The following is a 13,039-nucleotide window of genomic DNA, read 5'->3' as shown; positions in this document are numbered from 1 at the left end:
ATGGGGGCAGCAGCACTTCTTTGCCCTACCAGAGCCTTCATGGATGTTGGGTGGGTGGTGGTGGTGGGCAATGCCTTAGGTGGACCAGTTTGGGTCAGGCCCAGCCAGGCCAGGAGATCCACCCACTATTTACACAGGGACTTAAAGCCCAGGCCAGTGCAGCAGAGAGTCATACCCCTGGAAGGGGGGGGGGGAGGCCCAGTGACCAGGGTACTCTCCTAGATCCTGCTTCAGGATATGGTGAGGGACACCTGGGATACACCTGTGGATACATAGCTGCAGCCTCACCTCCTGCGCCGAGAAGTAGGGACACACACACAGTCTCACACCTAAAGACACTATCATATCCCCTAACACCCTGAGACCAGCCAGCATCTCAGCCTGTCCCCAGCCAACCACATTCCTCAGAGCCTTGAGGTCAGCCATCATCATAACCCTGAACTCACTAAGACATTTGCACCCCCCAGCACCAGAGATATCCCCATAGTTACTGACTCTATCACTGGCCACTTTTTTCAGCATTTTCTGAAATGCTGCCTCCTGAGACCCTTACCGCTAATACAGCCCCCTAGCCATATCCATATCACCCAGAGATACCCCCTAATAGTCCAAGACAAGTTCCATGAGCACACTCCCCACCCGAGACACAAGGAGTGGCAACCCTGAGAACTTTCTGGTCACCCCCTACCCTAGAAACAGGAATATCCAGACACACACATGCTCACAGTTTTAGTCACACAGCCACACTTCATGTAGACACTGCCAGTTATACCCAGACACCCTCAATATGGTCACAAGTCAACGTTCTGATACACCCAGTGCTACTTTCCACACTGGGACACACCACACCCTTTCAGTAGAAGGCTCCTACTGGCACAGACACATGAAACACCCACAGGTGCCCAGGAATGCATGGAGTAACCCCGAGAGACACTACGCCCAGCCCAGCTGTGCCCCCACCCCCCCACCCAGGGGGCCAGTTGCCCACCCAGTGGAAACAGAGTGGACTGGGCTCGTTTCCCCTCTTGGCTCACCCCCTAAACATTCGTGCAGGGACCTCCAGCCTAGCTGGCTCCCCTCCCTTCAATCCTGGCTCTTCCCTCCTGGTCTGGCCGGGGTCCCCCCCTTCCTTGATCCCCTTTCAATCCTCAAGGATGAAGTGGGCTGTCAAAACAAGCAGGCCGGGTTTATGTCCAGTGCACAGCACAGCCTGCCATGGACACCCACAGACCCTGCACGTCCAGTCACGTGGTGTGTGGGAGCACCATGACTGTTCCCCCAGCTTCAGGGGTGGGCTCCTCCCCATAGCACTTGCCCCAGCAGGCCCAAGGCTCCGTTTGAACCCCCTACCGCCCATCTTCCTTTTTCCAAGCCAGGCCTCCACACCTCCTGGCCCTGGTGCTCCCCACTGCCCTGGGCTGTAGCCAGCAGCCTGGTGCCCACTGTGCACATCAGGCTGGGGTGGCAGGAGGCATTGTTCAAAAGGGAGCAGGACCTGAACCCTCAGTAGGCCAAAAAGCTCAGGCCTTGCCTGGAAGCCTGGTGGCCCACAGCCAGGAGCCTCATCAGGCGGAACGGGTGGGAGGGGGCGGGCAGCCAGGGCCAGCTCCTAATTCCATTTGGAGCCCGAAGAGGATGGATTTCAGCTGCTACATTTTTCCCAGCCTGGGCCCACCCCACACTCCCACCCCAAGGCCACCAGACAGGTCTAACAGCAGAGTCTTTATGTTCAACAGTAAGTTCAGATACAAAAGCCCACCGCCATTGTTCCTCATGCCGTCCATCTGGGGCTGGGCCAAGGGAGACAAACGAGTGGGGTGGGGAGATGGGGGGTTCACAGCAGACTCGAGTTTCAAATGTGGAGGTAGGGAGCTCCTCTGGAGGGATGGTGGAAAGGGGGATTATTGCATTTGTTGAGGGGGGATGCCCCCCACTTTTGGATTCCCTGTGTCAGGAAACCAGGGAAGTCAGGACCCCCCAACAGAACCCGAGGCCCCAGGGAGACAGAGGGACCAGTTTGGCAGCTGTTGTGGAAAGTGCTGCGGGCGGGGTCTGGCTGCCCAATCTGGCTGGTCCCTCACAGAGCCTGACCTGGCTGAGGTAGGTGGGGAACAGGGTGGGAATGGGGGGGTTAGCTGGGGACCCCAGCCAGGTTGGAAACTAGGGAGGAGGTGGTACCGATTGGAGTGGGGCAGGGGCTCGGCTCCACCTCCGCGCCACATCATCCTGAGACTGCTGGGCCAGGGCCAGGCTAAGCCGGATGCTGAAGCCTGGGCTGTGGTGTCCCCCCTCCAGGGGCTCCCACCAGCCCAGGCTCAGGTCATTGCAAGGTCCAGTGGGAGGTCTAGTATCGGCCAACCTTGGCGTCCCCAATGGCACCCCAGACGTCAAAGACAAACTCATCAGGGAAGGCAAAGTCACCAAGCCGCTCATCCAGGGCCTCGGCCAGCTCATCTGGGTTCCTCTTGTCCTTCCCAAGCTCTACCATGGTGGCTGCTGTGGGGTGGGAGGAGCAGAGTGGAGGTACAGATAGCAGAGGTGCTCAGGGCAGACTCAGTCCACAGGATCTGGAAGCCTCCCACCCCTACAGATTCAAGTGCCAACCACTTACCCAACTCTGTGTCCCTGATGCCCATGTAACTCTCCAGCAGGTCATCTACTTTTTCAATTGCTTTCTCCTCAAAGGCAGAGGGCTGGAGGTGGGGTGGGAGGAGGGAAAATGGCATCATAATAATGTAAATATAACTCTAATTGTATTTCTAAGTGTCACGCCCCTTTTTCCACTTTATTAACTATGTATATTAACCCACAGTTCATTCTCAAGACAACCCCGACATTATTAGTATTATTACCCCCCATTTTACAGACACGGAAACTAATAAGGCCCACTTACCCAAGAAAGGTCCTAGAGCTGGGAGGAGGCAGAGGTGGGTTTGAATCCAGTGCCTGGAGCCCCTCAGCTAAAAGGTGATACTGCTACCTATGACTGTGCAGGGAAGGGGGCCTGGGGTCCAGCTGGAACACTCACCAGATCCTCTACTGTAGCAGGGCCTCGGGATCGGAGCCGGAGAGTCCCTCGGCCAGTGCCCAGCTGGGGGCCGGACCCAGGACGGCCACCCCCTGAACGCATGCTGATCATGTCTGTGGGAGGCAGGGGAGGTGTGAGAGTGGAGGAAGCCCAATTCCAGCATGTTCTGGACAGAAACCCAGACATCCTGGTCTTAGACACCCCCCTCTACCTTCTCCAAGCTCCTGCAGGCTCCAGGGGCAGCTGGGGGCTGAGGTTGATCCCAGGAGGGCAGGATTCCTGACTCAGGCTTGGCATGGATAGGAGAGGGGCAGCCAGGGGCTGGGAATGGGAAAGGCTGAAGGGGACACTAAAGGAAGCCACATCTACTACTAGGGCTTGAGGGTCAGGAAGGGGGTGGGGCCTTGATCTCTAGCTGTTCTCCCCAGGGCCATGGGGATACAGCTGCTGGGCCTCGGACCAGCCCTAGCTGCCTGGGGAAGTGTTTCAGAGTCCCCCACCCCCACCCTAGGGGCCTGGAGCCCATTCCTGAGAGTTAGTGAAGCCAGACTGAAAAGTAGAGGGGGTTGGCACAGGGCAGCCAAGCCTGGCTTATCTGGGCTTGGGGGGGGGAACTGGCCAGGGTTGGGGGCACTTGGCTGGGCTAATGGCTCCTGGAAGCTGGGTGTGGGGGCAACTTCCTCGTCGTCCCCACCTTCCTCCCAGGCTAGGCTGAGAGCCAGCATCCCCTCCCCAAGGCAGGGCGGGCTGTCACGCTTTCCTTTTCGGCCTGCTGGGCTTGGGGCGCCACCTTCTGGTGGCTCGTGGCACTGCAACCCGGGCCCAAGTGAACAGGGAGTATATTGGTGGTCCAGGCGGCAGCCCCTCACCAAAGGCCTTGCGGGGCTCCGTGAGCTTCAGTGTAAAGGTGCGTCCTCGGGGCAGCTCCTTGAGCAGCCGGGCCACCTCGTAGTGCCGACAGCCCAGCAGGCTCTGCCCGTTGATGGCCTCGATCATGTCGCCCACGCTAATGAGCTGGATGTGGTCGATGACGCTGCCCTCCTTGATGCGCTGAGGAGAGAGGGGTGTCAGCCCTGTGGCTCCGCCCCTGGGACCTATGGCCCGCCCTAACCTCAGGCACCTTGATGAAGGCGTAGCCAGCCCCGTTGTCCGTGATAGTGAGCCCCAGCGCCTCTTCCGACTTGAACACCTCCACCTCCTTACGCTGCCCCTTGACATGGGCAAAGATGAAGTCCTCCAGCCCAATCTGGCCTCCCAGGAGCTTATCCATGTCCACTTTGTGGGTGTTGAGGGTGCAGAACATCACCTGCAGAGGTAGGAGACACTCGACTCTCACCTTCCCTCCCTCATCCTTTGCAACCCCAACCTGAAGAAGGGAGGAGAGTCTGGAAAGGCCTGGGGGTTCCCACCCCAGTGCCTGACCGCCCCCCTCCCCAAGCCAGGGCAGGGCCCCTACTGGGATGTCAAGCTCGTCTAGGGTTGGAATTTCTGTCTTTGCAAAACCTCCCTGTTGATTCCAGGGCACAGAGCCTGGCCCACTGTGGGTGCTTAGTAAGTGCTTGTGGAAGGAATGAAGAGCATAGACACCCACCCAACCTACTAAGATCCCTGTAGCTATTTCTTGCTCAATACCTCCTGTCCTCTCTTTCCTCGAGCCCAAAGTCCTTGGGGTCAGGCCTCCCTATGCATCATGGAGAAGTATATCTTGCACCAGATCCCCACAATCCACTGGGGTAGAAGCCTCTCAATGTGTCATGGGAATGGAGCATTCAGTCCTGGACATCAGTTCCCATAATCCACTGAGGCACAGGTTTCCCAATACTTGATGGAAACTCAGCATCCAACCCTGACCTCCAATCCCCATAATTCAGTGTGGTGCACCTTAGCATCTGCAGCTTGGGCACCTGAGCCACAGTTCAGGACCAGAATGCATGTCCAGGCCTCTAGCCCACCATGGGGACTCCTGGGGCTCCCTGGTGTGTACCTCGGCAGCTGGCAGCCGGAAGGCCTCGGCAATCTTGCCATACAGTTCCTTGACGTTGGTAAAACCCTCGATGCGACCAGTGGGACTGCCATGGGCCAGCTGGGTGTGAAACACAAGGCGGGGCCGCAAGGCCGGGGGAGGGGGAGGCAAGCCCATTTGGGGGCCTCCTGCCCCACCTCCACCCAGGGGTCCTGGCTCCTCCACGCCCAGCCCACCACGGCCTGGCTCAGCTTCTTCATTTTCCACCAGAGGTGGCGCCTTTTTCCGCCGCCCCAGTCCCAGTGGCATGAGCAGCGGGAAGAGGGGGCACGCCCAAAAGATCTGCAGGGTGGCAAAGTAGGTTTAGGGCTTGGGTAGTGGCCCCAGGCCCACTCCCCCCCATTAGCACCCTAATGGCCCAATGACATAGTCAGAGAATAGATGGCCTCAGTTCCAATCCCCATTCTAGCACTTTTACACTCATACATAATATTAGCAGCTAATATCTATTACAACCCATGCTAACTGCTCCATGACCTTATTTAATTGTTACACCACATCATGTTGTAGGGCTCATATTATGTGATAATTACACCCATTTAAAGGATGAGAAAATGGAGTAGTTAAATTTCTCTTTATTTTTCTAGAAGTTGCAGTCATTAGTGCTGTGCAAAAAATTTCCAATTCTCCCTTCAAAGCACATAGGCAGATGGCACTTACAGACCTCCTTATGACTGGGCAGACATGTCACTAGTCCTGGCCAATGAGTTGTGAGAGAAAGTAACACATGACATTTCTGGCTGAAGCATTTAATTACTAGAGGGAGAGCCTTCAGAGGTCTATTTCTCCCTGGCAGGGTGACCAGCCACAATTGATATGGTGGTGGCTCCATCAGGCCAGGCCCTAAGTAACTATAGTGAATGGAAGTTCCTGACAAGCTGCAATAGACGTGGAATAAAAATTAAACCTTTGTTGAGTTTGGCCACTAAGATTTTTGTTTGGCCACTAAGTTGTTTGTTACTGCAGCACAACCTGTCCTGACTGATACACTAGTTTTCTTTCCTCTCTTCCCCAATCCTCTGTTTCTTTCTTTCTTACTCCCTCCCTCCCTTCCAACAAACATTTTTTTGGGTATTTAAAATATTCCATTCACCATTTTAGATACTGCCTTCAATAAGGAAGGTCCCTGGCTGGGGCCACCATGTGCAGTTACACAGTTTGTTCACTGTGCAAAAGCACCAGACCCTGGCGTGATGTGTATGCTGGGAGGAAGGGCTGCTTTTTCCTAATTCACTCCTACGTGCTATATTGGCTAGATAGGGCCCTGTCATACTGTCCAGAAGCATGCAATTCAGAGGAGGAGGTATAAATATCTAATGTAACTTCTAATAGTCCCATGAAGACAATAAAACAAGAAAAGTTCAATAGACAAGGTCAGGGAGGGCCTCTCTGAGCAGGTGAAGCTGAACCTGAGACTTGACTGATGGGAAGAAGCAACCACATGAGGATGTAAGGCAAGAACGTTCCAGGCAGAGGGAACGGCCAGTATAAAGTCCCTGAGGTGCTTGGCATGTTTGAGAAGCGAGGAGCCCATGTAGCTGGAAGAGTGAGTAAGGCGGACAGCAGGAGGAGATTGTGGGGAGGTGACAGGCAGATATAGCAGGGCCTTGTGCGCTGCAGGGAGGACCTGGGCTTTTGCTCTGCATGAGGTGGCAGCCATGGAGGGTTCTGAGCAGATTCACAGACTCAGGTCACAGATCGGCCAGAGACCAGAGTAGATGAAGTGGAGTAAGCACTGGGAGGGTGTGAAGAGGGACGGTAAAAGAGGCGACATTAGGGAATTTTGCAGGGCCTTATAGACTGGGAGAGTTCAGATTTTATTTTTCAGTGACATGTCCAAAGTCATAGAAACCGGCTGCATCCTCATGTCTGACTCACAAGCCCAATTAATAGCCTGTCCCCTAAGTGACTCAATCTTCCTAGGCCTCAGATGCTTGGCCTGCAGATGGGGACATTTTATCCCTGGCCAGGTTGCGATGAGGGTCAAATTATACCAATTTATATTTTTCTGTGTAAAAGACTTCATGTTCCCTCCCTTTAGATTGCCTATTCCACGAGCTGTGCTAGATTCAGTCGAGCCCAGTGGGCAGCACCTGTCCTCATTCATTCATCCGTTTATTCATTCATCCATCCATCTATTCTCCAACACCTCCTCTAGTATCACCTGGTCCAGACCCATCACCACTCACCTAGAGTAATGCAGTTGCCTCCTCCGGGTCTTCCAGCTTCTACCCTTGCCCCCCCACAGTGTCTTGTCAACACAGCAGCCAGAGTGATCCTGTAAAACATACGCCATATCACATCTATCCTGTGCTCTGAACCCTTCCAGGGCTCCTAACTCACTCAGAGTAAAAGCCAATGTCCTCCCCTCAGCCCACGGGTCCCTAAAGATCTGCTCCCCCTCCCGTGACCTCCCTGCCCTCATCTCCTCCCACTCTCCACCTCGTTCACTTCCTCCAGTCACATAGGCCTCATCCCAACACATTAGGCATAGTCCAGCCTCAGGGCCTCGCACTGACTGTGCTCCCTGGTATCCATACAACTCACTCTCACGTCTTTCAAGTGGAAAATATATTTCATTCATTTATCTTGTTCATTGTCTGTTTTCTGAAAGGGCACGGAATTCTGTCTGTCTTATTAATCTCTACACTCTCAGTGCAGAGAACAGTGCCTGGCACATAATAGGTGCTCAATAAATATTTGTTGAATGATTTATCCTAATATTCACCAGCCCACCAGACCCAATGCCTGGCTCTGGGGAGACAAAGGGGCACAGGGTGTAATCTCTGCCCTCAAGAGGGTCTTGTCTCCCCAGCAAAAACACAAGCCTCACCTCTGTGGTCCCCTATCCCTTGCTTCTCAGCATAGAGCTGGGCACAGGGCAGGTGCTTCATCTATCCATGGAGACAGTTATTGTCTCTCTACCTTTTTGTGAGAGACAATGATGCTGAATACCTTTTAATACATTCATCAACCATTTAGATTTTCCCTTTTGTGACTTGTCTGTTTAAGTCTTTTCCCATTTAAAAATAATTACACAACTTGTCTCATTGATTTGTGGGAACTCTATATATTCTGGATAGTAACACTATATATTCTGAAGACTAGTCTTTTATTGGTTACTTTCAATGATAGTACCCATCATTGGATCTAGCACACATTAGGCACTAACTGAATATTTGACAAAAAATAAATTCTGAATGAATAAACCAGTACTGCCTCCCCAAGTTATTCCATTACACTCAATGATTTAAAAAAACAACAAAACCCTCATCATCACCTCCCCTGATTCCCCTCCCCCACCCTACAGTGGAAGGTAGAATGCTAAGAATTTGAGTCTGAAATCTGGCTTCCCCACTTAGTAACTGTGTGACCTTGGGCAAGTGTCTCAAGCTCTCTGAGTTCTAAGGAAATCATACATGTGCCTGGAACAGTTCCTGGCACACAATATAAGGGTTCTATAAAGATTGGTGATTATTACTATTTCCATCTATAAACAGAAGATTCAAATGTCCTCTTTTCCTCAGGACCCCACATTCTATTCACCAATTCCTAAGCTCCTTATTCTCTCTGCTCACACTCAGTGCCCTGGTTCAGGCTGGTAGCCATGTCCTCACCTGCAAGGGGGAATCACAGTGGTGAAGAAAGTGGGTCATTAATGAATTTGCCTCCCAGGCCAGAAGAGGCAGGGTGGTCTGGGTTCAAATCCCACCCTTACCACTTACCAACTGTGTGGCCGTAGGCAACTCACTTCACTTGCCAGGGCCTCAGTTTCCTCATCTGAAAAATGAACAGAATTCCAGTCTCTCAGAGTGCTTGTGGGGATTCAAAGAGATTATGCATGTAACCTGCTTAGCACTTTGCCTAACATTCAATTTAAGGAAGCTGTTATTGTTATTGTCATTATTATATTGCCTCCTCCCCATCCTGCCCAGGAACATCCCAGTCCTCTCTGCCTGCCAAGGCCTACTCCAGGCCACCTCCTCCTAGCAGCCTCCCCAGCTTGCCCCACCATCTTAGAATCACCCCTAGGGTCCAGACGGCTCAGGCCCATGAACTTAATTACATGTTGCCCTGGCAGAACTCTTGTCTTCCAGTCTTAGGCTGTTATTTAACTCCGTGTCTCTATTTTAAAATGTAAACCAGATCATGTTACTCTCCTGCCTCAAATCTTACAACAGTTTCCCACCTCACAGAGAAAAAGCTCCAAACTCCTTAATATGACCCTTGACTCGCAGAATTGCCACTGTGACTGCATCTCCTGCTCCAGCCACTGTATTCCAAGCTTGGTCCAGCCTCAGAGCCTTTGCCCTGGCTGTGCCCTCTGCCTGATCTTTGCAGGGCTGGTTCCTTTTTTGTCATTCAGGCTTCAGCTCCAAAGTCACCTCCTCTGAGAACCCCCCTTGCCCAGAGTCTCTAGCATGCCAGCCCCTCATATTTTATTCATAGCACATCATCTGTAGGTATCTTCTTTATTTACCTGTTAGCTTGTTTGTTGCCTGTTTCCCCTACTAGAATGACAGCTCCCCAAGAGCAAAGATTTTTGTCTTGTTTACTGTTGAATCCTCTGTACCAAGAACAGTACCTGGCACAGAGTAGGTGCTCAATATTTGTACAATAAATGAAAGTATCTTATATCTTCATTCTGAGTGCTCTCTGAGCCCCTAAATCCTCAGAACAAGTCTGCCGTGGAGAACTGCCACCCTGTCCCCTTGTTCTTAGGCTCCCCTCAAACCTGAACATAGGGCCTGAGAAGAGTTTCAGCCCTGGCACAGATTGGGTTAGCTGGAATTCCAGCATCCGCACCCTCTCTTCCCTGTGAAAGGCCTGAAACTTAGCAACCCCACAGCCACACAGAATCATAATGGGGGGCAGGAAGCGGGGGAAGGGGGTTCCTAGGAGCTCACACAAGCTAGTGGCGGGTACCACACCCAGGTTCCCCTGTCCAGCAGGATATTGCTTTGGAGAGGAGGGCGGGAGGCCTCTGATTCAGTCTTGAAAAACCAGCTCCTGGGTGTTTCCGGGGAGAATGCTTACTGCCCTGGCATGGGCCCAGGCTTCCCAGGGGGACCCAGCAGGCATGGGACCCCAGCATCCTGGCCCCCTGCCTATCTTCCCTGAAGATGTCACTCTATTCTCAGGACCCAGGTACTCCAGCCTTGTCTTCCAACTCAGGGAAGAAGGGGCATGGGTGCAGCTTATTGCTTAAGGAGCTGGTGTCTGGTGACCTCTAGGGGGGAGGTGGGAGTGTGAGAAAAGCAAAGAACAGCAGGTGTGGCCCAGATAGTATGTATAGTGTTTGTGTGTGTGTGTGGGGGGGGGGGGAACAGCAGCAGGTGGAGGAGCTGCTCAGGAACATCTGAGCCATGGGGCCACTGGACATGTAGTATAGTTGTTGAGACTCCAGTTCTGGCCTCTGAGGTATGGGTTTGAGTCCCAGATCTGCCACTTACTAGCTGTGTGACCTTGGGCAAGTCATTCCACCTCTCTGGGTCTGCTGCTTCACTACTAAAAGGAGTAAGAGGGCCTTCTATGAAGTGTTTAAATTCAATGATCTGCACGGTAAATACCTGACACGGAAGTGTTCAATCAACGCTAGGGTGATTTTTTTCATTATTATTATCGGGACCTCAGTACTTCTCAAGCCCCCCTGGGCCCTGGAGGACTGAGCCGCCGCCAGCTCCGGGAGGTGCCTGGGTAGAGCTCAGAAATACCGATCCCGCGTCCGTTCGTGCCTGGGCGGGGGCTGTGTAGAGGGGTGCAGGGGTGTGGCTGGAGACCTCATCCCAGCGGCCGGAGGCGTTGGCCCCTGCCCCAAGAGGGAAGGGAGGCTCCCGGCTGGGAAGGGGCCTCAGGCATCCCCCTGCCTGCCCAGCCGACTCGGGCCGCGCCCATGAGGCCGCCCCCACCCCATACAATCAGCCCGATTCCTGCAGGATCACGATAGGGTCCCCGGAGCTGCAGCGCCTTGACCCGCCAGAGGGGATCACTCACCTGCGCCGCCGCCTCCCTGCGCGCGCCCAGCTCTGCCCACTGCAAACTCGGGCCGGGGCCTCTCCCGCAACCTCGAATAGGGGGCGGGGCCAGTGGCCGCTCTCGACCAATCAGAAGTGGCCTCCAGGAGCCCGCGGCCAATCCATGCCGCGCCTCAACGAGTCTGGTAGATCTTACGGAAACATTCCAGAGGAATCCCTCCGCCTCGGCCGGCTCTTCCCGACTCCCCCGCGCTGCAGCGCAGTGGACCTTCCCGCCCCGCCTAAGCCGCGGCGGGCTATACCACCGCAGGACCGCGGAGGGGGGAGCTGAAGCTGGGTCCCGGTGAATCGAGGGGAAGGAAAGAGACGAGCGACCAATGGGAAGCTGGGGGCCCTGGGCCATGCGCTGCGGGCTGAGTGTCCGTCTTTCTGGCGGGTACTGTGTGGTAACCGGAAGGGGACTGGCGGTGGGAGCCAGGTGACCGAGGTTGAATTTTGGGGAGAGAAGGGAAACAACGTCCGGAAACGCGGACCCGTTAGGAGGCCTGGGAAGGGGCCCGAGGGCAGCCCCCCAATTCAGTTCTCCGCCTAGCCTGCCCTTGCCCCAGCCCGGCCATCCTCGGAGCGGATAAAAAGATGCATTCATTCCAGGCTGGCGGGCGGAGGACTGAGATGAATAGGGAGGGTCCTGAGTGTCTCTGCTTCCTGCGGTGTACAATGGACAAGGGCATTCATTCATTCACTCATTCACTCATCAAATATTTAATGTGCCCCTGCTCGGTGCCAGGCTCTGTCCTATCTCTACGGACACACACACGAGTAAGCTGAATGTGCTCCTGGTAGAGGGAACAGCGTGTACAATGACCTGGAGACCAGACAGAGAGATAAAGCCCATTAGGATAGTGCAATATCGTAGGAGCTAGCAAAGCAGTGTGAAAGGATGTAATGGAATGGAAGACAGGGCGAGATGGCCTGTTCACTTGTTGATTAGACCAGCAAACATTTATAGAGCACATACTAGGTGCTGGCGTACAAATGGTACCCAGGCAACCCAAGCCCCTGCCCTCAGAGACTGACCTTTCAATGATTCAGTTTCCTCCATCTGATTGTGAACAACCTGCCACCCCACGCGGTACAGAGCACACATGTGTGTATGAAAGGACCAGGTAATCTCACCATCTCCAGGTTTGGCCTATAACCAGGGTTGCTCAGGTGGGAGATCAGAGAAACAAAGACACAAACGCACCTAGCAAAGGCCAGGACGCTCAGTTCCCAGGACAGGTAAGCTATTTCCTTGTTCTACTTCAAAGCCGGCCACTAACGCAGCTGGGGCTAGACCAGGAGCTCACTGTGTGTTCTTGGAAACTGTAGTTCCTTGGAGGCCTCTAATTGCTACAACCATGCTCAAGCCTCATTAAATGACTGGGTCTTTGCAGTCCCCAGAGTGAGCTGCTGTGCATCCCAGGACCCAGCAGAGGAGCAAAGTGAAAGGTGAGAGTGGGCCCTGGGCTTAGCTGCTGAGGGCTGCCGGGCGGGCCCCACCCAGCTGGCAAGCACCGAGATTGCCATGGCAACAGGTTCAGCTATTGTCCTCTTCTTCCTGTTCTGCTGACCTCTGCCACTCCCACTGAGCAACTGGTTGTCTTGGCTGGCCCAGTGCCTTCTGTGGGACTGTGCCCACTGCCCTGGTTGCACCTGGCATCTGAGTTGCCCCCTACACACCTGGACAGGGCAGGATGTAGGGCCAAAGGAACAGTTTTGCCCTGAGCCAGAGTCCACCTGAATCCATCTGTTGACTAATGAGGAAGCGTCCAGAGAAGGGTAAGGGAGTTGACCAAGGGCACAAAGCAGTGCCTAGCACCTCCTACCCTCTTAGAGCTCAAGAGGCATGCCTGAAAACTGAGGCTGGGAGACCCAGCTGGTGAGGAGCTCAGATTTGAATGTTACTTAAGTCACTTTGGGAAGAAAAAAAAAAAATTCTGGATTGCCAACTATTGCATGCAGAAGGAAAGG

At 53.9% G+C, this 13,039-nt stretch overlaps 1 protein-coding gene across 6 annotated transcripts; it reads right to left on the bottom strand.

Moving 5' to 3' along the window:
• Nucleotides 1-1,709: 1,709 nt before the first annotated feature.
• GIPC1 (GIPC PDZ domain containing family member 1) lies at nucleotides 1,710-11,309 on the bottom strand. 6 transcript variants are annotated; one of them, XM_081133977.1, is made up of 10 exons: nucleotides 11,046-11,131; nucleotides 8,777-8,831; nucleotides 7,885-7,976; nucleotides 7,241-7,329; nucleotides 5,013-5,333; nucleotides 4,149-4,334; nucleotides 3,898-4,078; nucleotides 3,029-3,141; nucleotides 2,612-2,693; nucleotides 1,710-2,496 (listed from the first exon to the last, which is right to left on the bottom strand). In XM_081133977.1, exons 5-10 carry the CDS (start codon nucleotides 5,298-5,300, stop codon nucleotides 2,345-2,347), a joined length of 1,002 nt encoding a protein of 333 aa, XP_080990103.1. In that variant the 5' UTR covers nucleotides 5,301-5,333; nucleotides 7,241-7,329; nucleotides 7,885-7,976; nucleotides 8,777-8,831; nucleotides 11,046-11,131; the 3' UTR covers nucleotides 1,710-2,344. The 6 variants fall into 6 exon arrangements, with proteins under 6 accessions (XP_080990103.1, XP_080990101.1, XP_080990100.1 ...); XM_081133975.1 differs by lacking the exon at nucleotides 7,885-7,976 and adding an exon at nucleotides 10,622-10,797 and having other exon boundaries at nucleotides 11,046-11,101; XM_081133974.1 differs by lacking the exon at nucleotides 7,885-7,976 and having other exon boundaries at nucleotides 11,046-11,309.
• Nucleotides 11,310-13,039: the final 1,730 nt, after the last annotated feature.

Source organism: Miniopterus schreibersii (assembly GCF_964146895.1).
Source record: "Miniopterus schreibersii genome assembly, chromosome: 4".
Taxonomy (NCBI): Eukaryota; Metazoa; Chordata; class Mammalia; order Chiroptera; family Miniopteridae; genus Miniopterus; species Miniopterus schreibersii.
This window is presented reverse-complemented; position numbering and strand designations above follow the sequence as displayed.